Here is a 25,530-nt window from a genome sequence, read left to right on the forward strand (position 1 = left end):
GAAATCATCAGGCTGCAGTTTCCACTGAGCGTCCCGCTGCATTGTTCTGGCCATGTCAGACGGAAGAGATCTCCACTCTGGCCAGCCCAAGAGAGAGGAGAGGGAAAAAAAGAACGAGAGAAAAAAAGGGGAAAAAAAGGGACAGCCAAACACAAGTCATTTCCAATCACAGGCCGGCCAATCCCTTTGTTTTCCCCTCCACCTCTCTGGGCCTTATCGCTCATCTTTTTCTCTGTGTCCTAATGAGGAGTCACCCGTGCTGCCAAACTGCGCCTCCTCCACCTCCACCACCTCCTCCTCCACCTCCTCTTCCTCCACACACTCCACAACCTCCTCCTCCACACACTCCACCACCCCCTCCTCCTCCTCCTCCCACTCCACCTCCTCCTCCTCAGTCCGACGCATCCAGCACCTCGTCTAACCTCTCTCCACCCAAAGCTCGCCACAGAACAGAAACCTGACGCGCAAACACTTTCCACCAGGGCTCCTTAATTAAACACACGAGCCTTCATCCTAAAAGCATTCCGTGCCTTTGTGCAGGATCCTTGTCAAATGCAGTCTCACGGGGCCAGATGTGGAGCTTCTGGTGGCCACCATGGAGCCTGCTGCCGGGTCTCGCTACTGAGAGAGGGACACACGGGGAAGTGATTCGGTTTCCCGTCGTATGTAGTCCATCTCTTGTACTGAACTGAAAGCTTTGGCACAAACAAAGTTAATGAGGTCTAGTAGGCAGGATGAGAAAGCCTTCAAATCCTCCTAACCTACACCCCCCCCCCCCCCCCACACACACACACACACACACACTACCACCCTTATAAAACAACAAAAACACAAAGAACACAGCAAAGTGAGTCAGTGAGAGAGTAAGTGAGTGAATGGATGAGTGAGTGAGCGAGAGAGAAAGAGTGGGTGAGTGAGTGAGTGAGTTGAGTGAGTGAGTGAGTGAGTGAGTGAGTGAGTGGCAAAACAACTCACTTCAGGAAGGATTTGTTGAAGCATTAGCCAATATTAGTCAGAGATCTGACTAGGCGTCAACAGGTTGTGCTTGTGGTGGGTTGGGGGTTGGATTGGGATTGGGTAGCAAGGTGTTGCATTCAGGTTGAGACTGGTTACAAACCTCAAGCCCCAATGCAAACTTTCATCAGCAATCCTAAGATCATAGGTCAGATTTCTGTGCACATACAGATAAGAGGTATATCTTCATTAGGCAACAAATGGCACAGCTAAAAGGAGAACATGCTTTTCCAGGAGTCCCAGATTCAGGACTGGACTGGCCAGAGGACTAATAGTTTTGTAACTGGATCAATAAGCTTAGTTTAGTAACTAAGAGTTTTGCAACTGGCCTGTGGGCTATTTTGTTTTACTCTGTTACTCTGCCAGTAGATTTGGTGTTTAGATATTTTGCAATAGTTATGGTGATCTGCCCAAGACCAATATTTTAGTAGTAAGCCATACTCAGTCTTGCCCAGGGCTGAGACAGAAACTGTGTAGGCATAGACTAGAGTGAGTCTTAATTAATGTCTTAGTATCCCTGTGTGTGTTTTAATTAATGTCTTAGTATCCCTGTGTGTTTTTCAACTGTCAGCAGTCTTCAGTCTCATTTTTGATTATGAATATCTGGGGCTCAAAGACAGAGTTCTCTGAAAAACCAACGCAGGGTTTTTCCTTTTTTTTAAAGAGAATTCTGTCAAGACAGTCAGTCAGACACCCCTCACACACAACTGCCCATGAGCCCAACTGGAACTGGAACTGAAAAACGTGTGTGCGTCTGTGCATGTGTGTTAGTGTGTTTGCAGATGGAATACTAAGCAGCAGCTGTGGCTGCATAGATTTGGAGACATTTAAAACACTGCAAGAGAGAGAGGGAGAGAGAGAGAGAGGAGAGAGGGAGGGAGGGAGAGAAAGAGACAGAGTGAGACAGAGAGAGAGGAGAGAGAGAGGGAGGGAGGACAGAGAGAGAGAGAGAGAAGAAGCCTATGAGGCAAGACTGATTATTTTAGCAGATTCAATCATGCACCAGCTGAAGAAAGCACTGTGCACCTTGTGAGACACAAGTTAAACAGTCCCAGCCTCTCTCTCACACACACACTTTCTCTCTCTCTCTCTCTCTCTCTCTCTCTCTCTCTCTCTCTCTCTCTCTCTCTCTCTCTCTCTCTCACTCACACACACACACACACACACACACACACACACCACACACACATACACTGTATACAGAGCAAAGTTCCAGCAACTTCTGTCTGGGACTCCAGTGGCGGCTGTGCAAGTGAAACTTCAGCTGCGCGGTGCTCTGGTGCTTGTAGAGTGGGCTTGGTGTGAAGGACAGAGGCTGATACTGCATTTGGCCCTCGATGCGGCCGCGGTGAAACACTTATGTGTAACTTCTCCACACATGCTGTGTGTGTGTGTGTGTGTGTGTGTGTGAGTGAGTGTGTGAGAGAGAGAGTCTCTGCAGGGCCGCTTTCTCCTCTTTTGGCCATGCTTGTTTACGAGCCCCCGTCGGGGAACACAAGTGAACTGCAGCACACGTGGGAGAGAGCCAGACAGACAGACAAGATGAGATGAGATGTGGGGAGAGAAAAATGTCTTCTGAGAGAGAGAGAGAGAGAGAGAGAGAGAGAGAGAGCAAAATAACTGTCCAGATACATAACTATGGGTTTTGAAAGACAGTTAGATGGAGAGAGAGCAAGTTTAATATGATATTTATGAAGTGTTTGAGAGTATGCATGTGTGTGTGAGAGACAGAGATGAAGAAAGAGAGAGAGAAAGAAAGAAAGAAAGAAAGACAGAAGAGAGAGGGTCCATGTATATATGAGTATGTGTGAGAGAGGGAGCAAAGAGGAGAGAAAGAGAAAGAGAGAAAGGGGAGGGGGAGGGAGAGAGAGAGGGAGAAAGAGAGAGAGAAAGAGAGAGGGAGAGAGGGGAGGGGGGAGGAGGGGTTAAGGGAGTGCAGAACAAAGCGCTCTTTGTGTGGTGCACACAGAGGGAGAGGAGGGGAGTGTTTAACAGTCTGCACTCACTGCATTCCTGCAGCCAGATTACCAGCCAGCCACACACACACACACACACAGACACACACACACACACACACACACACACACACACACACACACACACACACACACACACACACACACACACACACACACACACACACACACACACACACACACACACACACACACACACACACACACACACACACACACACACACACACTTTTCAGATCCCAACACACAGACTTAACTCTTCACAGACCACATTCAGACTGCAATAAGTCCTTTCTGCAGTCTGGTCTGCTGTCTTTTCTAACATTTTCTAAGATAGATAAGCACATGCTACCAGCTAGCCATGTCTGACCAAACACAGCCTTATTGCTGAGAGCCACAACCACCATGCTCAGACTCACTGACTGAAACAGACGCAGACACTGTATAAGGGACAGTACTGGTCAGCTCCTGAGGGGTAATAGTTACTGTAGAACTAGTGGCAGAAGAATACTAGTTAAAGGACAACAGCACACCACATCACCTCAAACACCACATCACATCACACACTAAACCACCTCACACACTAAATCACCTCACACACCACATCACCTCACACACTAAACCACCTCACACACTAAATCACCTCACACACCACATCACCTCACACACCACATCACCTCACACACTAAACCACCTCACACACTAAATCACCTCACACACCACATCACCTCACACACCACATCACATCACAAATCACCTCACACACCACATCACCTCACACACTAAACCACCTCACACACTAAATCACCTCACACACTAAATCACCTCAAACACCACATCACCTCACACACCACATCACCTCACACACTAAACCACCTCACACATCACCTCAAACACCAAATCACCTCACACACAAAATCACCTCACACAATAAATCACCTCAAACACCACATCACCTCAAACACCACATCACATCACACACTAAACCACCTCACACACTAAATCACCTCACACACCACATCACCTCACACACCACATCACCTCACACACTAAACCACCTCACACACTAAATCACCTCACACACCACATCACCTCACACACTAAACCACCTCACACACCACATCACCTCACACACTAAACCACCTCACACACTAAACCACCTCACACACTAAACCACCTCACACACTAAATCACCTCAAACACCACATCACATCACAAATCACCTCACACACCACATCACCTCACACACTAAACCACCTCACACACTAAATCACCTCACACACGAAATCACCTCAAACACCACATCACCTCACACACCACATCACCTCACACACTAAACCACCTCACACATCACCTCAAACACCACATCACCTCACACACTAAATCACCTCACACACTAACTCACCTCACACACAATATCACCTCACACACTAAATCACCTCACACACAAAATCACCTCACACACTAAATCACCTCACACACCACATCACCTCACACAAAAAAATCACCTCACACATTATATCACCTCACACACCACATCACCTCACACACAAAATCACCTCAAACACCACATCACCTCACACACTAAATCACCTCACACATTATATCACCTCACACACAAAATCACCTCACACACAAAATCACCTCACACACTAAATCACCTCACACACCACATCACCACACACACTAAATCACCTCACACACATTATATCACCTCACACACAAAATCACCTCACACATCACATCACCTCACACACAAAATCACCTCACACACTAAATCACCTCACACACAATATCACCTCACGCACTAAATCAACTCACACAAGGGCAGACATCTGTTCCACTTTGGTACTGTTTCTATTGTTTGATGATATATGCTCCTTATGCAATGTGAACACATACACACTCCCTCACTTACACACACGCGCGCACGCGCACACACACACACGCGCACACACACACACACACACACACACACACACACACACACACACACACACACACACACACACACACACACTTCCTCACTTAGAGATACACAAACACACTTATAAACACTTATGTTCTCAGTTCTCACACACTCACACACAGGAGGACTCTGAAGAAAAAGTGGAAGCATATAGGGTCGGAGGGAGGAAGCACATACACACTCCCTCACTTATACAAACATAAACACACACACACACACACACACACACACAGACATTCACTTCTACACACACACACACTTACATTCAGGTCCACCTGGGAGCACATACACTCTCCCTCACTTACACAAACATAAACACACACACAAACACATCCACTTCCATTCAGGTCCACCTGGGAGCACAATGCCCTGGGGAACGTGCCCCTCCTCAGGCTCCTTGCCCCAGGGGATTGTGGGACGACGGGACCGAGTGCCTCCTGGACCACTCTGCGCCATATCAAAGATCATTAAGGGCGGAGCAAGATACTTCATGAGAAGCCACTTCCTGGAACCCGAATCGCAAGAGGGGGGGGTCAAAATCCCCCTTTATGCAGAGCAGAGGCAGCAACTGTTCCATTGAAGTCTATGGACATAGATCAGAATTTCAACTATATGCTAAGATCTCCATTCTCTAGAGTTAGGAATGCGAATTTTGGGCACGGTTTCATGACCCTCAACCCCTTCTGACCACTTCAGGTACATTTTTAGCATTTTTGAGCATTCCCGTCCGGAGAAAATTTACTTTATATCAGGTGTGCCCCTCTTGTTTATTCTGCTGATGTTGGCCGGTTGCTACGTACGCTCTACCTTGACAACACATTAGCCAGCCAGCTGAACCAAATCCTGATTTGTGCTAACGACGATCAGATGGCGCTGGGGTAACTTAATGAGAGCAGCGACATATTTCCATTATTCCATTGATGTTTTTATTCAATTCCTTGAAAGTGTAGATGCTTTGTGTGTGTGTTACTTCCATATTATAACTAATAAATGTAGAAGGCTTGAAAGAGCAGCAAGATTATTTTGGAACATCATCAGCAACTGATAGCAATTGCATTGATAATCGAGTGCTTGATTTTGTACACCTGTGGAAAGGGACCTGATGAAACCCACGAATACGTCTGACACGCATGACACACCCCCTTTATGCAGAGGAAGTGATCCCCGTTTTGCGCCCATAGACATGAACTACGACGACGTATCTTGCTACGCCTTAAGGATCTTTGGCCATATCCACCGCTATCAATACTCCAAGATGGCCGCTGAGGTCAACAGCCTGGAAACGGCTAGCAGGCTACCTAGCTAATGACTGAGAGTGCTGCATTCATCTAAGGGAATGAGCAAATTGACGTACAGTAATTATCGGTGGACCAGAGCTCACGATCATGTTAACTGTCGCAGGTGTACTCTGTAATCTGACTCTAATCTAGAATTGTTAGCTGCAAAATGTGTGCAGATGCTTTGGAGATTAGCGGTCTGATGAGGCTTTTGCTCATAGTCTACACTGTTGCGTTTACGAAACTAAACCAGGATGAGTCAACCGACTATTGAGTTATTAATTCTCTTGACTTTATGACATGAAAGCATTGAAGAGCAATGCCGGGCAGGCCTCTCAGTCTGGCCTACTCCTCGACTAAGGTGAGGTTAAATTGTATTATCCGTTTGTTTGAACGACTACATTAATTCGACACTTTTGTTGCACATCAAACTGTTGCTTTTGGCATCAGATTATAGCTAACCATTATAAATCACACCCTTACGCTGACAGGTATTATACATGATTACGTCTTTTCAGTATGAAACGTACATAGAAACGCTTTACCACAGGATTTATCATGCGAGTATTGTACGCGAGTGCGATTCCTGTATGTTTTTCTTTTTGCAGTCGTTTCCCACATGTAGCTAGCTCACCTCCCAGGTATGCGTCTATTCAAAAGCCCTGGTGTGGTTCACTGGGACGCTGCTGTTGACAGACACGACACAAGTGGGAGAGCAGGAAGATCTGCCGAGTGGCCCTGCCGTCGGAGAGGAAAGAGGAAGTGCCCGACGGGGCGCCGATCTCCAGAGGATAGCAGCCCGGCGCTGGGAACGCCAGGCGCGGAATAACCATGGAACATCGGGGGCCATGGAACAAGGAGAACACAGCACCGGACAGGACAGAACGGGACGGGACACAGCCAAGCCGCGGAACAAAGGTCCACGGAACACATGGGAGATGGAACGTGGCGGGGCGGGCGGTTGGTTGGAGCGGTGGGCTACAACACACAGAGCGCTTCAGCAGCCACCACACGGGGAGGAGGCCACAGGACAACAGGGCTGCTGCCAAACTCACACTCCCTCTCTCTCTTGCTCTTTCACACTCTCTCTCACACACACACTCACTCACTCACACGTTTCTTTCTTTTCCTCTTTCTCACATGTCTCTGCCTCTTTCACACGCACGCATGCACGCACACACACATGTGAGTATGCCCACACAAACAGAAACACAAACACAGCCACAAATAGCTCCAAAAGGTGTCCAAACAGTCAAACACAGATGCAAGGTTTTCAAAAACATGAACAAATGACGTCGATGTCAAACACTGACGTTTCTACTCATAACACATCCTCAAAAGAGGATTCAGATGAAAGCACTGATGTGGTGACAAAATAGACATATTTACTAATAACAGGGGTGAGAGTGGGAAGAGGGAGATGTGGGAGAGAGAGAGAGAGAGAGCAAGAGAGAAAGAGAGACAGAAAGAAAGAGAGAAAGAGAGAGACAGAAAGAAAGAAAGAGAGAGAGAGAGAGACAGAGAGATGGCAGAGAAAGAGAGGGAGAGAGAAAGGAGAAACAGAAGGATGGCAGAGAGAGAGAGAGAGAGAGAGAGAGAAAGAAGAAACAGAGGGATGGCAGAGGACACCTAATCCAGGGGATTAGTGTCTACTCTCTCCTACTCTCCACAGCGGCACACATGACCTTACTGACACCAGTACAGAGGGTTCATGAGGAAGTCATCTATCTATCCATCCATCCATCCATCCATCCATCAACCCACCCATTCATCCATGCATTCATGATCTCTGTGGGTTTATAAAAGAGGGCTCAAGGGCAATGACTAACTTTGAGTCACTTTTCACTACTTTCCTGTGTGTTTCCGAATAGGACGCACACACACACACACACACACACACAAACAGCGATATCCAAGTATACCGAGGCAGAGGATGATTGAGAATGATTCACAAGCACTCCCAGGATTCCACCGGCATCACTCATATCCGGACCCCAAGGCCAATTATTCCAAATCCGCGACACATTCCAAATAACACTAATATAAAATTCCTATAAAACGAATATAGAATATAAACGTATAAAAGAACCCCTGCGACATAATTTGTATCTATAAACAAGTGGAAAAGTTCAGAGCCGATTTGGCGGGCCTTGAGCCAGAGCCAGAGCCTGGAGTGTGTTGTTGTGGGAGCCGAGTGGCGGTGTTGTAATAGCTCTCTGGCTCCTTATCACTGCGCATGAATGCACAGATATCAAAACCACATTAAAACACCCCGCATTCCAAGCCCCGCATTCCAAGGCGTCCACATGTGCACTCCTCCGCCGTCTCTCTCTCTCTCTCTCCCTTCCCTCCCTCCATCCATCCCTCCCTCTCTCTCTCTCCCTCTCTCTCTGGCCGGTGCTAATGAAAACCAGAGTCTGGCAGCTCGGCTAGAGAAGAGGGAGTGGAGGGCCCAGGGGCCTTAACCAAACAGCTCCGGCACAAAGAGGCGTCCGGATCTGAGGAGACGCACTCGCGCTCACATACAGTATTGCACGCTCGCGATGGCTCCGTCCACACTAATCAGCGTGTGCAGCGAGCGCCAAGGCAGGCGCTGGTTACACTCAGCAGCACAAGCACATGTGGGGGCAGCAGCGGCACTTAGGCCAGGACTCACACTCCTCTACAGGCTCCAGCTCTGACAGACTGGGGGGGTGGGGAGTGGGTAGAATGTGGGGGTGAGGAGGCGGAGGAGGTGGAGGAGAAGTAGGAGGTGGAGGAGGGGGTGAAGGGGAGATGAAGAGGAGGTGGAGGAGGGGGTGGAGTAGGTGGAGGAGGGGGATGAGGAGGAGGTGGAGGAGGAAGCAGAATTCCTCCTGAAAGATGAGGTATTTTTCCATTTCCTCAGGAGTGCGCTGGACTGGATTGTTTTTGGCCATGGCCTTGGCTGAGGCCGAGCACGCTCAAGCTTTGCCCCTTACACACACACACACACACACGCACACACACACACACACACACACACACACACACACACACACACCTTACCCTGTGGTGTTCACACACACACACACACACACACACACACACACACACACACACACACACACACACACACACACACACACACACACACACACACACACACACACACACACACACACACACACACACCTTACCCTGTGGTGTTAAAAAAAACACACACACACACACACACAAAAATCACCTCACCCTGTTGTGTTTGGAAATACACACACACACACAAATCACCTCACCCTGTGGTGTTTGGAGATACACACACACACACAAATTACCTCACCCTGTGGTGTTTGGAGATACACACACACATGAACACACACAGACACACACACACACACACCCACACACGCACACACACACCTGTCTCACACTAATGTAGGCATCAAAACCTGCTCCTTTCTCATCCTTGATCTCAACAGGCAATAGTGTGGTTTTCACTAAAGACTACTATGAGCTGCCTAATGATCACCTCTTGATGCTACGCTGCCTACCACTCCAATGACTTCAGCTCTCATTGTATCTTCATGAGCCTGTGGCTTGGTATGGCATGTTTGTGTAACCTTTGTGTGTGTGAGTATGTGTGTAAGAGAGAGAGAGAGAGAGAGAAAGAGAGAGAGAGAGAGAGTGTGTATGTGTGTGTGTGTGTGTGTGTGTGTGTGTGTGAGTGTGTGTGTGTGAGTGTGAGTGTGTGTGTCACCAGGGCCGTAAAAGGCAGCTGTTCTGCGCTCCCTGTCTTCCCCCCTGGGCCGCTTGGCTTCACCGGTGTGGCGTGTCCTACGGCAGAGGCAGGCCTGTAAAAGGTGTGAGTGTGTGTGTGTGTGTGTGTGTGTGTGTGTGTGTGCCTGTGTGTGTGTGCAGGCCTGTAAAAGGTCCTGTAACAGAAGCCCCATCACAGTTTCCAGTCTCTTCATTAAAGGCTCCGCAGATGCCCTGGCCGCCGCACACAGCCACCGACTAAACCAGCGCTTCAAAGCAACCGGGCCACCGTAGGAGCTCCACAGGGACAGGAGGAGAGAGAGAGAGGGGGGGAATAGAGAGAGGGAGGGAGAGGGATGGACAGAGAGAGAGGGGGGGAGGGAGGGAGATAGACAGAGGGAAGGAGAGGGATGGACAGAGAGAGGGAAGAAGGGAAAGAGGGAGAGAGAGACAGAGAGAGAGGGAGAGAGAGAGGGAGGGATATAGGGAGTGAAGATGAGTAGAGAGTGATGGATGGGCCGCACACGTGTGATTCCAACATGACGCAGGCGCTACCTGCTAGAGCTAAACGGGTGCTCACATGGCAGCCTCACCTGTCGCGCACACAAGCCAGAGCGTTAGCACTAGCACGGAGCTAATGGGGTTGCAGGCATCTCAGGTGTGTGCTAAACGCCCCTCACCCCACACACACACACACACACACATACACACACACACCCTCGCGCTACATGATTACAAGGCGGTAGGGTAATAGGATTACGCGAGCGCAATCCGAGACGGCGGACAGTGTCTCAGCATGGGGGGGGGGGGGTGGGGTTGGGGGGTGCATGGGTGTGGGAGCGCTAAAGACACAAAACAATCCCTGCGAATCTGAGTGAACAAAGAGGCGAGATGACTCCTCGCCAGAGGGGTTAGTTGGTACATCTGGCGGATCCAATCACGGCTCCGTGGCACACCGTGGACGGTCAGGTTCAGGACTCAGAGGTTTCAGGGACATGTTAAGGCCCATGCAGAAACGTGTACAGTTGCCTCAGACAGGCCGGAGGGGGGGGGGGGGGGGGGGGAGTTGTGACGAGTCTCGTGTCTTAGAGATGTTTGGCCTGTGCACCCCCTCCATCCCCCCAGTTACAACAACCAATCAACTGCCAGCAGGAAGCTGATGTATGTGAAGACACATGGACACAAACAAGGGGACACATTAATGTACAAGCTCACACACAAACACACACACACACACACACAGACACACACAGAAAAAGAAAATGCATAGTTCACTGACAGGTCTGAAATGTTGCAGTTCACGGACACCATCTCTCTCGTTTTCACACACACACACACACACACACACACACACACACACACACACACATACACAGAAGCACACAAGAAAAACACATAGCTCATATCACAACAGACAAACTGGTCTAATGTACTGCAGTTCACAGACATCAACTCTCTATTTCTCGCTCACACACAGACACACACACACACACACACACACACACACAAAGACAGACACACACACACCCAAAGTGCTTCTCCTGTTTCCTTTCACACCAGCGACTGTAATGCCTGCCGCATCCAAACAAGCGGAGAAGGTTAAGGAGAAAGGAGAGGCTTCTCCAATGTCACTCCACCTCTCCTGCACCGCACCTCGGGGAGCCACGTCCGTCCCAGGAGGGCCTCGGCCCTCGTCCACGTGAGACCAGCCCGGCAATGAGCCGCTGCACACCTGGCGGATCAGGCGGGACACCTGGACCCTACCTGAGAGCTAGACACAGGTGAAGAATCACCTCATCCTCACGGGAAATCGGCTCACTGCGGAGCCTAGATTTTTCCCCCCACGTTCAGCGTTTACACAACGTGGCTAATCAGCTTCGAGCAGCTGCTAAATGCAGGGAGATGTTAACTAACTTCATTTTCAAGTCAAATTAGATTTCACACGACGACTCTGTGTACGAGCTGGACAGGACTGGACAGGACATGCTTTGGTTTTCCGCTTCATCAGTCAGTATGGCGTTCCCTCCTCAAGCTAGCTGTTAGCGGTCACATTTTCATCTCCTCAAGGGGAGCGTATATATGCTCCCCACGTCCTAAGTTTCCCACTTTGTATGGGACCGGGGAACATACAGTAGGCCCCTTTTTAAAATAAAAACAGAAAAGGGTCCCATGTTCCCCGGTTTTCCCAAAAAGGGTCCTATGTTCCCCGATTTGTATTGTGTGACCGGGGAACATAGGACCATTTTGGGCTGTTAGCCATCACGTATTCATCTCCTCAATTAGCTGTTAGCCATCACGTATTCATCTCCTCACGCTAACTGTTAGCAGCCACATTTTTATCTCCTCAAGCTAGCTGTTAGCCATCACGCATCCATCTCAAGCTAGCTGTTGGCGTCACGTATCCATCTCCTCAAGCTAGCTCTTACCCATTATGCATCCATCTCCTCAAGCTACATGTTAGCGTCACGCATTCATCTCCTCAAGCTAGATGTAAGCCATCACACATTCAATTCCTCAAGCTAGCTGTTAGCCATCACGCATCCATCTCCTCAAGCTAGCTGTTGGCGTCACGTATCCATCTCCTCAAGCTAGCTGTTAGCCATCACGCATCCATCTCCTCAAGCTAGCTGTTGGCGTCACGTATCCATCTCCTCAAGCTAGCTGTTAGCGTCACGCATCCATCTCCTCAAGCTAGCTGTTAGCGTCACGCATTCATCTCCTCAAGCTAGCTTTAAGCTGTCACACATTCAATTCTTCAAGCTAGCTGTTAGTCGTCACGTACTGTATTCATCTCCTCAAGAGCACTAGAGTAGGCATATACTGTATGCAAAGATGGCAAACAAAAGTAGACCCTTTGGGGGGTGGGGTGAGAGGGGTGGTTGGATGGGGTGGAGGGTGCCGCCCAATCCAAGGCCCAGGAGGCCCCGTGTCTGAAGTAATCCCGACGCAGAGGACAGGAAGTTACATAATGGCCAGCATCAGAGGACATAATGAGAGCAACATGCCGCGGATGGATAAAATTGCAATGAGATCATTTAATGAGGACGACAGAAAGATAGACTGAAAGGAGTGACCGAGCAAGAGATAGAGTGAAAGAGAGAGAGAGATAGAGAGACAAGGAAAATGAGAGAAGTTCGGACTGAAAAGCTCTTTTCAGAGAGTCAATAGAAAAAACTCGTGGCCAGAAAAAGACAAAGCAAGGTCAAAAAGCTCTTGTCCAGCATTGGGGAGAACGAGAGACACGCTCCCTTGGACCTTATGTAACAGTAATGACTTTTTTTTGCAAACATTTGGTACGCGTCTGTGAGCAGAGAGAGGAGGAAAGAGAGAGAGAGAGAGAAAGAGAGAGAGAGAGAGCGCACCAGTATGTGAGCTCATAGGATTGTGTGCACTTCTGGAGAGCACATCTGTTTAAGATATCCTGTTGTTAATGTGGCCCGAAATCTTGGCCTGCTCGAGCGGCATGAAGTCACAGAGAGGGAAAGCATTTGCTTGAAGTGTATGTTGGGGACGCGGTTCCACTGATGCTATAACTTATTCCACTAACTACACCAATGCCTTTACAAAGTAGGACAATCTCATTACAATCATCATCATCATTATCATCATCATCATCATTGTCGTCGTCGTCATCGTCATCAGCAGCAGCTGCATGTTCTGCCTACGTAGTGCAATTACTACCACAATCACCAGCATCAAGCAACATCCCTACAGTGGTCAGCTATAAGGGGGGACAAAACCACTATGAGGGCCACCAGAAGGCTTTAGGTCACACGTCACCATCACTCACCTTTACTTCGCAGCACCAGAGACTTCCTAATGAGGACACAAAGCACTAGTTTGTTCATATAGCCAGAGATGTTCTAATGAAGAGAGACAGTACACCAGTAATCTCCCATAGACATGTATAGGGTTAATTCATATAGCCAGAGATGTTCTAACGAAGAGATACAGTACTACAAGAATCTCCCACAGAAATGTTTAGGGTTAGTTCATATAGTCAGAGACGTTCTAATGAGAGATAGCACACCAAGAATTTCCCATAGAAATGTATGGGGTTAGTTTGTAATGCCAATATGGCACATATCCCACTTGTAATGTACGTAACGTGAGAATTACGTCTAGCCCTTTCAGTGATTTGGGGTAGGTATTTGTATCGTTCAGTACAAATCGAAACACTGATTCGCCTGATATAGTTTTTATGTCCCTTACGTACTGTATGCCTCCCCATTCATTTGAATAGGAAAACAGCTTCCCAAAATAGCTCCCTGAAGCGTGTTACCAAGTTCCAAGCGTTACCAAGCATTCGCAAGTGGGGGGATTTGCCTATAAGGCCCTGGATAGCACTACCAGACTCATACTGTAGACAGAACCTAGAGCATCCCTTGCATTGCCAAGAAAGACCCTGCATGTGCTGATTCTCCTAGTTGAAAAGTTGGCCGTTTCTTTGGCCCAAGGAATCTTGCTCAGTAAGCAAAATGATGTCCTCAATACTAGATTGCAAAAGAGTTCAAGGATAAAGCACACCCATCCAAAAGTGATAAAAGCTGGGTTCTAGATAGAAAAGCAGATGCCAAGAAAAGAACGACACACACAGACCGGAATCGGGCCCAAGCCCTTCAGACGATATATCATCAATACTAGATTGCCAATCATTTCTATAACTATATATCTTTCTTCTCCAATGAATAGAACGTGTATTACAGCAATCCTGGTATTTTGCTAATATGAGTGATGTGCGTGGCATTATATTCTGAGAGCCCAAACAGTTCTCTGTCTATTCACAACTTAACAGCACTCCAGCTAAACAAAGCAAGCCATGAGGCTGTTCATTAATACGTTAACTCATTCAGGGAAAATCCGATACATCTCTCCAGGGTTCGCCTATCTCTTCAAAATGGTCAAAGGCATTGAGTCACTCCAACTCACAACTTCAAGTTCCTCTAGCTTTAAAGGAGAATTATGGCGATTTTTGACATAGATCTGTTAGTGTACAGTCGGTATGAAATAAAATAAAAACAATCAGTTCTACCTAGCTGGAGTTGCTAGTTACCAGGCAGCTACAGTGCTTCACTCTAGGGGCATGAACATGTACAATCGGTTCTACCTAGCTGGAGTTGCTAGTTACCAGGCAGCTACAGTGCTTCACTCTAGGGACATGAACATGTACAATCGGTTCTACCTAGCTGGAGTTACTGCAGCCAACAGCTACACTCTGGGGGCCGGAGTTCTCCTTTAAAAGGTCCCAGTGCTTAGGCCAATACTCTGCTCTATTTTTACTGACACGAGGTCCTAATCCCGCCACTCAAATAGAGGAAGCCGAGCACAACATATGTGCAGCTCCGTAACTGTTATCCTGGAGGGGAGATTTTGCATACTGTTGCATGGGTGCCCGAGGTGCCACAATGGGCAATGATTTCATCGGGGCTGTTTGGGCGCTTGGCCGCCGCTCGGGGGTTACGTGTGGCGCTGGAGGAGGGTAGCTGGCCTGAGGCTGGCAGCCCGCTGCGCTGCGGGCACTTTCTCTGCCCTCATCAGTGGGTCACGGCAGCTGCCCCAGTAGCCAGCCATGCCTAATGGCCTTTAGGGTAGCCATGAAGGATCCTCTTGTTGTGTGTGGGGGGAGAGTACTCTGTGTGTATGTGAGTGTGTGAGTGAGTGTGTGTGTGTGTGTGTGTGTGTGTGAGTGTGTGTGTGTGTGTGTGTGCGTGAGAGTAGTGCCCTGTTTTTTTTTTTTTTTTTTTTTAACTGGGCCTTTATTTAATGCTGGCAGGAAGTTGGGATCTCATCAAAGAAGGGCTTGTTAAGAGGGACCGGGATGAGAGGGGAGCCATTCAATGACTGTGTGCGAGTGTGTGAGATACAGTCCGCACACATACACACAAACACACACACACACACACACACACACACACACACACATTCAGACAGACCGACGCAACATACAAACCCCTGCCTCGGAGCAATGGGAAAGTGAAACAGAGGCCATTCAGTGTGCACAGACACACATACACACACTGACACAGACACACACACACACACACACACACACACACACACACACAGTGTTTTGGCCATGGTAATCTATGTAAAAACCACTCGTACTCCACCTCTAATCTCTCGGCCCCATCAGACCCTATACGACTCTCCTAATCTCTTCCCTCTCTCTTCCCATGGCCTCGCGCTCTCTCTCTCCTCTCCTCTCTCTCTCCCTCCCTCTCTGCTCTCTCTCTCTCTCCCTCCTCTCCTCTCTCTCTCCCTCTCCTCTCTCTCTCCGCTCCCTGCACTCAGTGTGTGTTTTCTGGGTGCTTTTCCACTCCACTGTCCTGGGTAACCGGAGCCGGATCTGACTAATCCGCAGGTCAGCTGGGCGCATGAGGATGAGGCGGGAGGATGGCTATGCAGCAGGGCTGCGGCAGGAGGAGGAGGCCAGGTAGGAGGCCAGGTAGGTCAGCTCCAGGGATGTGGGCCACCTGTAGCTTTCCACTAGCAGCGTTATTAACCCTTCAGCAGGGAGGAGTTTTCAACATTCTACCAGAAGATTCTCTTCTGCAACAATGTAAGGTTCTAGAATTCCATGTTTGAATTCAATGAACCCAGATATTCTTTAGAACGTTCCATTTCCAACATTCCTGGCTTAAGGGTGCACTACATCATTTCTTCGATTTCGGTTGTTATGAATAGAAATAGTCTTTAACGGTTCTAAAAGGTTTTCCAGACCTGCGCTGACTTGAAGAGTAATGAGAGTATTGTGTTACTTAGTACTAAATAGCCACTTAACATGTTTTGGTCTTGAAAACAGCAAGAATAATGAAGGTTAAAAAAGCCGGAAACAAGACACTTATAATTAGGGGGAAACTTTGAGAGAGACATCAAATCATGCCTTTGGATTTGCATTACCGTTGTAAGCCTCGACTCGTTTGTAGTTGTTTTCAAAAACATTCAAATCGCACTATTATTACTAAGTAAGCATGCAAATCATTCCCTACACTTCTCTACACTCCTCTCTCTACACAGCCATTCTTTGGCCAGTGCCTCCAGAGGCAAACATGTCAACACCAGCGCAGGCATTTTAATCAAAAGAGTAGCTCTGATAGCAGCGCTTGACCCTGTGCCATGAGCACGGCGTAGCGGGAGCCGCGCAGGAAAAACAGGGCAGGAGCCGGGGCCGGGGCCAGATGAAAGCAGAGAGGGGCCTTTAAAACAAACACGGGATTAAAACAGATGCTATCGCCGCGGTGCATGTGAGGGCCACGGTGGGGGGAAACCGGGCCTGGGCTCAGTCTACCACGCACGGAGCTGGGAATGATCAACACACACGCACACACACACACACACACGGACACATGCATACAGTACACGCACATGCACGCACACTTACACACACATGCACATACATACATATGCATACACACACACACACACACACACACACACACACACACACACACACACACACACACACACACACGAGAAAGAAGAAAAACACGAGAGGTCATCTCTCTGGGGTTTTCAAGTCTTGTTGGCCCTCTCTCTCCTCTGGAGCTTTCATCCTGCAGCTACATTGTGGAATGCACTTTTGAGGACACCGTTTCAGAGCCAAACCATGCTCAACCCCCCGTCCCACACACACACACACACACACACACACACACACACACACACACATCTCTGAGGAGACAGATTTATATTTCAGCATCTGTTGCCTTTTTGCAGGAGGATGATTTAAATGAGCGAGGGAGTGTGTGAGGGAGTGTGTGAGGGAGTGTGTGCGGGTGTGGGGCTTTCAGAGACACGATATCCAGCTGTGTGATGCAACACACCTCCCGTTTACCGGCAGGGTCGGCTTACACACCTGTAGCTTATCAGCGACCGATCTGCTGTTCTGCCACAAACTCCAGCAGCAATGGATCACCTGGGCTTGTGTTTACTGGCAGCGGGATATCTGCCCTTACCTGACTGCATTAGGAGAGACTGCAGAGGGCCAAACATATGCCATGAACTGATTATACTTGTTCAAAAGGTCACAGAATATATTTGTGCTCTGGGAACTCGGAATTTACTTAATACCTGTTTTAATAGCTGTTACACCCGAGGGTTAACCTGCGACCCACAAACGCCAGTCATGCGAATGCCAAACACAAACGCAGCCTTCAGTCTGTGTGTTGTTTCCCAAACCTGACCGTAACAATAGCACTGAGTTTTAAGAGTATAAGTGTTATTTAAAACGGCTAATTTGTCCATTAATTGGAATTGGATAATTGGATAACCTTCCCAACTTTATTTATTATTTATTTTCTATTCTATTAAAGTTTCTATTCTATTCTATTAAAGTTTATATTCTATTCTATTTAAGTTTATATTCTATTCTATTAAAGTTCCTAATCTATTCTATTAAAGTTTATAATATTCTATTCTATTAAAGTTTATATTCTATTCTAACTCCAGGGTACTAAACCTGCAGCTTGACTACAGTGTGTGTGTGTGGGCATAGGTGTATGTGTGTACAGTGTGTGTGTGTGTGTGTGTGTGTGTGTGTGTATGTGTTAATGAGTGTAGGTGTCCTAATGTTCTATTTTTTTATTATTATTATCCATAGTCCATGTCAATTGTCGTTATTATTAACATTAATGTCAATTATTTGATGTAATTACTGCTTTGGCATTGTAACGCTTACAGTCATGCCAAAAAAGCTCTATGAATTGAAAATTGAATTGACTGCCATGCCAACGAGCGGGTGGTATGGCAGTGAGAGCACATACTCAACCATAGTGATTGAGCATCACTGAGTAGTACACTCCCTCACTGTGGGCCCATCAAAGAGAATACATCACAACTAGCCCAGTTATGCAGGATCACACTGACCAGCTGCTAGAGGCAGATTTCCTATTGTCTGGCAGCAGAACACTTGGAACGGTAGTGTTAAGCTAGCGTCAGAGAGGGTTAAAGCGGAGCGAGAGGCAACAACGTTCGACCATTTCCACGTTCACAAAGTGGAGGGGGGCGAAATCCCCCTTTAAGCAGACCTAGAAACTGACTGTTACATTTTAATTGAACTACTTGCCAATCTGACAGAAATCAATATCGCTCTATGACGTCTTTGCGACACGCCTCTTTAAGCAGACAGGAACTGTTCAAATTTTGCTTCCATAGAGATGCATTATGTTGCTTTATCTTGTCAGTAATGAAGGATCTTTGCTACCGTCAAACCATTTGGTTCACCTTTCAAAGCTTTAAAATGCGAGCGTAGATCGTTTGTGTAACTTCGGAACAAGAGAGAACTTCTTCTGAATTCTTATGGCCTGAGCATTGCATTGCGCTTACGGTAACTTCTCCAGCTTCATTATTTCCACTGTGATCTCCACCTCATGATCCCCATCCTGGACTCACCCTCCAGCCGAATGCCCTCCCTCTGCACGGTGTAGTTCAGCACTGCAAATGGGGCCACGGGGGACTTGGCGATGACAATCTGACAGTATAGGGGAAAGGAGAAGACAAGAGAGTCATGAGACGATGTACATTCTCACACACACACACACACACACACACACACACACACACACACACACACACACACACTAGTGGGAGGAGATGGCACAGTACTAAAAATATTCATCATCACCACCATTTTTATTGCCTGGATCCATTCAGAAAAAGACACGTATACAGTACAAGTGTTTCAACATGGGTGACTGGTATCATATGACTCTAATCCTAGGATTTGCCAGCAGCATAACCATGTTGTGCGGGAGTCGTTCAGGCGAAAAATACATCTGTACATCAAACTTCGTCATAACACCTGGAAGGTGCTGACCCGTGCGTTATAATACAGGTCAGTTGAACAACAGCACCTGGGTTTCTTGAGTAATAAACTCATCAAAATCTTCCAGAAGCTTCTGCACGCCAGCCTTTTCCTCCAGGGTCAATAAGGGAGCACTATACTGAGAGGAGTAATATGCTTTGAACAGACTTATTGTGACATCGTCCGAGCCCAAGTGGAGTTTCCATGCCAACATGTTAGCGTTGGCATAAAACATGTGACCCTGCCTTAGAGATCTGACCTCTGATGTCTTTCATTACATGCATTTCACTCTACTGACACAATGTATAAGACCAATCCTTTAAGACACATTATCAAAATAGTTTATGGGATATGACTGCCAACATGTTAAATAAAAGTTTAGGGTAACAAGTAGTAATTATGATTGTGACTGGAGGAAAAGGTGTGTGTGGATGTGTAAATGTTGAAGAGATTACAAACTGCATTCATAATTCATAACTGTTTATAGTTTTAAATGCAACACTCAAAAAGGAATTCCGGCATTCTCTCACAGGAAAACAGAAATGCGACGCAACAGTAACAAAAGACCAACACCCTTGAGACGGTGGGACACAATATACTGTACCATACGCAAACCCAGAAACAAATGAGAATGGCATGACTGTCACCAGCATTCACAAACACAGCCAAGGGAAATGTGCTGTGTCTGTGTGTTTGATACCATGATAGCAAGTAACAACGTGAAGATACAGTATAACAAAGTTCAAAGTATTGAGATACTTTGTAAGTGGATATGTGGCCTACATCTAAACACTGACCTACCATGTTTCTCTGTTGGAGGCGAATCAATATGCTCTACTGGTACAGTATGACTGTAAACGTGTCTGTGTGTGTGTGTGTGTGTGTGTGTGTGTGTGTGTGTGTGTGTGTGTGTGTGTGTGTGTGTTAACAAGTTCTCGGAGCACAAACCCTGTGGATCAGGTGTCTGGTCTGTGTTGTTAGGTGTTGTGTGGGAGCTGCCAAGGTGAATGCAGTGGCTCCAGGACACCTAATCCTGGTTTGGGAGGAGAGGAGAAGGGAGGGCTGGGGAGGGCTGGGGAGGGGTGCGGTGGATGGGCCTAACCTGCCGTCTGTGTGGGAGTGCTGAGAGTGTGTGTGCGTCAGAGCCTTTCCTCTGCTTTTGTTCGGCGTCCCAGCTCAGTATAGATGGACAAAGAGAGACCGAGAGAGAGAGAGAGAGAGAAATAAAGAGAGAGAGTATATGAGTGAGAGAGGGTGAGGAAAGTGTGAGAGAGTGATGAGTGATGACGGTGTGTGTGTGTGTGAGTGAGTGAGTGAATGAGTGAGTGAGTGAATGAGTGAATTGGTGTGTGAGCGAGAGAGAGAGAGAGAGAGAAGGGTGCACCAGTGCAGGGGCCGCTCACTATGGAGAGCTGGCCACTCAACCCGTCCGTCCAAGGAGGAGATGAGGCCAGAGGGACTCAACACACATCAGCCTGCACGGACAGGCCTGCGCTGCACGGCCGCATGGAGAACAGAGGAAGACTTCCATGAACCATTATTAGTGAATGGTGTCGACAAACATTATATTGAACTTATTTGCACTACCAACTTAACACACCTCATACTGGAACACAGTACCAATCCTCAGTACATTCATGCACATCTTTATCTTTAGCATTTAACTGCCCTTTTAGTCATATTGATTTGTTGATTTGCTTTGTATTATCCTGTTTACATTGTGGTGTATGTTGTGTGTGGTGTCTTAAGCTGCTGGGACCTTGAATTTCCCCTTGGGGATTAATAAAGTATCTATTTCTATCTATCTATCTATCTATCAAACATTAAAATCCAACAGGAGACAAAATATTAGCACAACACACTCGGAAACCACGACAACTTAACATTATGGATCTAATTATTAATTATCGGATCATTTTGAATTGCCATCTGTCTGTCTGTGTGTATGGGGGCCGGGGCCTTGTCAGTGTTTCTCCTACAATGTACTCAGCAGCGGCACAGCACCACTATTTACATTTTCAGCATCACTGCAAAATCTTCACGTCACAAATTTTTCAACTAAGTGCTTTTACAGTGTGCAGGTAGGCCTACTTGCACACTGTAAAAGCACTTAGTTGAAAAACGCTTTTGGGACAGGTGCGTTGGATAAGGTAAAGGTTACCAGTAATACTTTATAGAGAAAATCCTGCACTCTGTCCATTACGCATGCCAAACATTTATTCACAACGTTTGGTCATGTAGACCTTCCTCAAATGTGCGGGATTTTCTCTATAAAGTAATACACTGTAAAAGCACAGCCAACCTCATCGTTGAAATTGTTTTCTGAAAGTCGTGACTGAGTTTAGTGCAACAACATTTTGACGGGCCCTAGCACCGCTGGTGGAAAATGTCTGGGGGAATCACTGCTCGTGACTAGAGATGGGCCACAGAGAGGGAGGAGCAGCAATATGACAAGGAAGGCCGGGGAACACATAAGAGGAAGATGAACTAAACAGAAAACATTCAGGAGATGCTCCACGGAGCTGTACAGGTCTTAACGCACGGAAGCATTTACCGTCTGGAGTGAACAGCAACTCCACACAGACACACACACACACACACACACACACACACACACACACACACACACACACAACTGGGGTTAACCTTGGCCCTGTAAGAGACTAAACCTCTGTGCTATTGAAACCTTTATTGCTGCTCAAGTTATCGTTGGTGGCAGGCTCTGCTGGCCTGAGATCAGTTTAAACACGCACACACACACACACACACAGGCAGACGTATGCATGCACACCCATACACCCATACACACACACACACACACCCTCTGCTGGCCTGGGATCAGTTTAAACACTCCTGCGGGCTTTTCTCACCGAGGCTAGAATTACCTGCGGTCAGCAATCAACAATCAATCCTCAGGCCCAAGGGCCGGTGGGGGCCAAAACCGCATTTCCCATCAACCCCTCTGCTTACTCTGGCTGATGCACGTCCACCCACAGAAACATAAGCATGAGGACGACGAGAGGAAGAGAGAGAGAGAGAGAGAGAGAGAGAGAGAGAGAGAGAGAGAGAGAGAAAGCGGGGTAAGAGGGGTTATTGAGTGGAAGGATGGGATGGGGGTGGCTGGGAAGAGTTGTGGATGTGTGTCTATGTGAGTGTGCAAGTCAAAGTCTCCAACACCCCATGATGCCCTCTTCAACAAGCCTGGACATAACTAGGTTCTTAGTGGGGAAAGTGAATCAGAAAGTGGCTGCCTTCTCCCCTTCTGGGCTTTCTCTCTGTTTGGCTGTGGAATGTTCTTAGTGTTCTTAGAAGAGGTGGTTGTTGGGGGCCGTTCCAAACCAGCCCTGCTCCACCCTCCCCTGAGGACATGGGCCAGGTTCATATTCACGCTCCTGCGGCTTTGCATGGGAAGGTGGGATGGCGGTGTGTGTGTGTGTGTGTGTGTGTGTGGTGGGGTTGAGACACAGTATCCTCTGATGACGCAAAAAACCTCAGTTCACCTGTGTCTATTCAAACACCTGCCTGTCCACGGAAACAGCGGGAGGACATGTGGATGTGAGGAGCTTTGACAGACCTCTACTGTGTTCCTTTACCTTGCCATATTACAAAGCCATATTACAAAGTTATGTTTTTTTAGTTTTTTTTTAATCATAAGCTATAATCATAAGCGCACAAGGCAGCATGGGCATTCGCATTCCCAGGTTATATTGAGCCCCTTTTGATACATGAAGAATTGCATTGCACAGTTAAATTAATGCCCTTTTCCGTGACATAAGAATGTTTTCTAAATGTCCAGCTATGATATGCATTTCTTTGAGACAATGCTACAGACACACACAAACATTGCTGGCAAACTGAAATTCAGATTGCTGCATGTACGCTGATGGCGCTGTAGACATGATAGAGCCTATCAGAAGGTCCCGTATCAAACTATGGCTGTGGAACATACAATATTCAAGGTTTTGCTGACAATATTGAGATGTAATTCAAATTGTAATTTTGAAAAATGTCAAACGTACCTGAAATTGAATCAGAATTACACATTTTTCTCCTGTAACTGTAATGTATTACTGTTACATTTTGTAATTAAATTACGTAACGCAATTATATGTAACTTGTTACTCCCCAAGAACAGAAATCTGCACATATTCACCTGGAGAAAGACATAGGCATATGCAGACAACCGATTCACACCAGCTTTTAGCTATACCAATAATAATAGACTTGACCTTACACGTAATTTCCCAACTATCAACTGAAGTTTATACATTCATCTTGCAGTGTCTTCAGCTATGAGGTTAATACCAAAACAAATGAGGATATACTGTACATACACATGGGGATCATGTATTTCTACTCCTCATTCTTCTTTATGACTAAAGCTCCATCTGATTCTGAGTAACTGGGCTACTGGGCCCTGTGGTTTGAATAAGGGTGTGGGTATTGGGTAACACAGGATTTTGATTTTAATTTGCATAAAACAAGGTCCTGCGGTTTTCACACCATCCGACTAATACACAGGGAATGACTGTACACATCCTTCATAAACCACATTAGACTATCCCAGCGCCTCAGCTCACCTGTCTTAGACGGCTGTCCACATACTGGACTATGAGGCGTGTGTTGACGTTGTGACTCCAGGTGTTCCCCAGGGCAGCGGTCACATAACCTGAGCCCTCCCCTCCAGCACCTGTGAATAAAACATGTCCAGTTAGTTCCAGATGTTTACTTCTTCATTATGAGACGGCTGATCATGTCTAACTATACAGTAGGCCCACATAGTGAAGTTCTCAAAGCATTGTTCAGGTGTCACTGACAGGATATGCAGAAAATAATTTTTGTTTACCCTAAACAAAAATAGAATAATCTATGCTCAGGATTGGGTCTGTATCTTCTATTTTGAAAAAGGAAAAAAAAAAATCTAATTGTTTGTTTTATTTGTACAAAAGGGTCCAGCCGGAGCCAAGGAAGAGTAAGCTAGTCTACTGGTTGACCTGACTGTCACAGGTAGTCTCCATGACAATCCTATGCATCGTTGTGACGATGACTTCACATTTGCTTTGTCATTCTTTCTCATTCTCTCTCTCTCTCTCTCTCTCTCTCTCTCTCTTTTTCTCTCTCTCTCTCACACACACACAACTTGTTATTTCACGAGATATAGGCCTACGATGACATAAAAAGAGTGTGTGTGGGTTGGTGCATATGTGACATAAAAAGTGTGTTTGTGGGGGGGGTGCTTTGTCATTCTCTCTTTCTCTCTCTCTCTTTCACTCACACACACACACACACACACACACACACACACACACACCTTGTTATTTCACGAGATAAAGGGCTACGATGACATAAAAAGTGTGTGTGTGTGTGTGTGTGTGTGTGTGGGGGGGGGGGGGGGGGGGGGGGGGGGGGGCGCATATCTAGGGGCGCATATTTGCAAGTCGCACTGGTGTGGGGGGGGGGGGGGGGGGGGGGGGGGCGCATATTTGCAAGTCGCACTGGTGCACCTAGTCATAAAACTCAGTCACAGTCTCAGGGCCCATTCACACTAGGTCCGCTGGACCGGACCCGGGTTCGTTTGGTCCGATGGTCCGGCTGTTTTTGATAGTGTGAACGCAACCGTACCGAACTCGGGTGCGGACCCGGGACCGGACTCGGGTCCGCCTGAAAAGGTGGTCTCGGGTCCGGTTCGCTAGAACCCTGGAGCAGGTTGCTAAGCAAACGTTCTGAAGATTCTAAAGAATCTTTACCTTTGTCCTCTTCATTGCACTGCCTTTTGCT

The 25,530-nt window shown here is 47.3% G+C and overlaps 1 protein-coding gene across 2 annotated transcripts in view; it reads right to left on the reverse strand.

Moving 5' to 3' along the window:
- The window catches only part of rad51b (RAD51 paralog B), a 52,430-nt gene that overhangs the window by 13,775 nt on the left and 13,125 nt on the right, over window positions 1-25,530 (reverse strand). For both annotated transcript variants that reach the window (XM_062550359.1, XM_062550360.1), the window contains 2 exons: window positions 24,333-24,442; window positions 19,341-19,419 (listed from right to left, as the gene is read on the reverse strand). In XM_062550359.1, the coding sequence (XP_062406343.1) occupies window positions 19,341-19,419; window positions 24,333-24,442 (189 nt within the window). The remainder of the gene's footprint in view (window positions 1-19,340; window positions 19,420-24,332; window positions 24,443-25,530) is intronic.

This window comes from Sardina pilchardus, chromosome 12 (genome assembly GCF_963854185.1).
Source record: "Sardina pilchardus chromosome 12, fSarPil1.1, whole genome shotgun sequence".
Taxonomy (NCBI): domain Eukaryota; kingdom Metazoa; phylum Chordata; class Actinopteri; order Clupeiformes; family Clupeidae; genus Sardina; species Sardina pilchardus.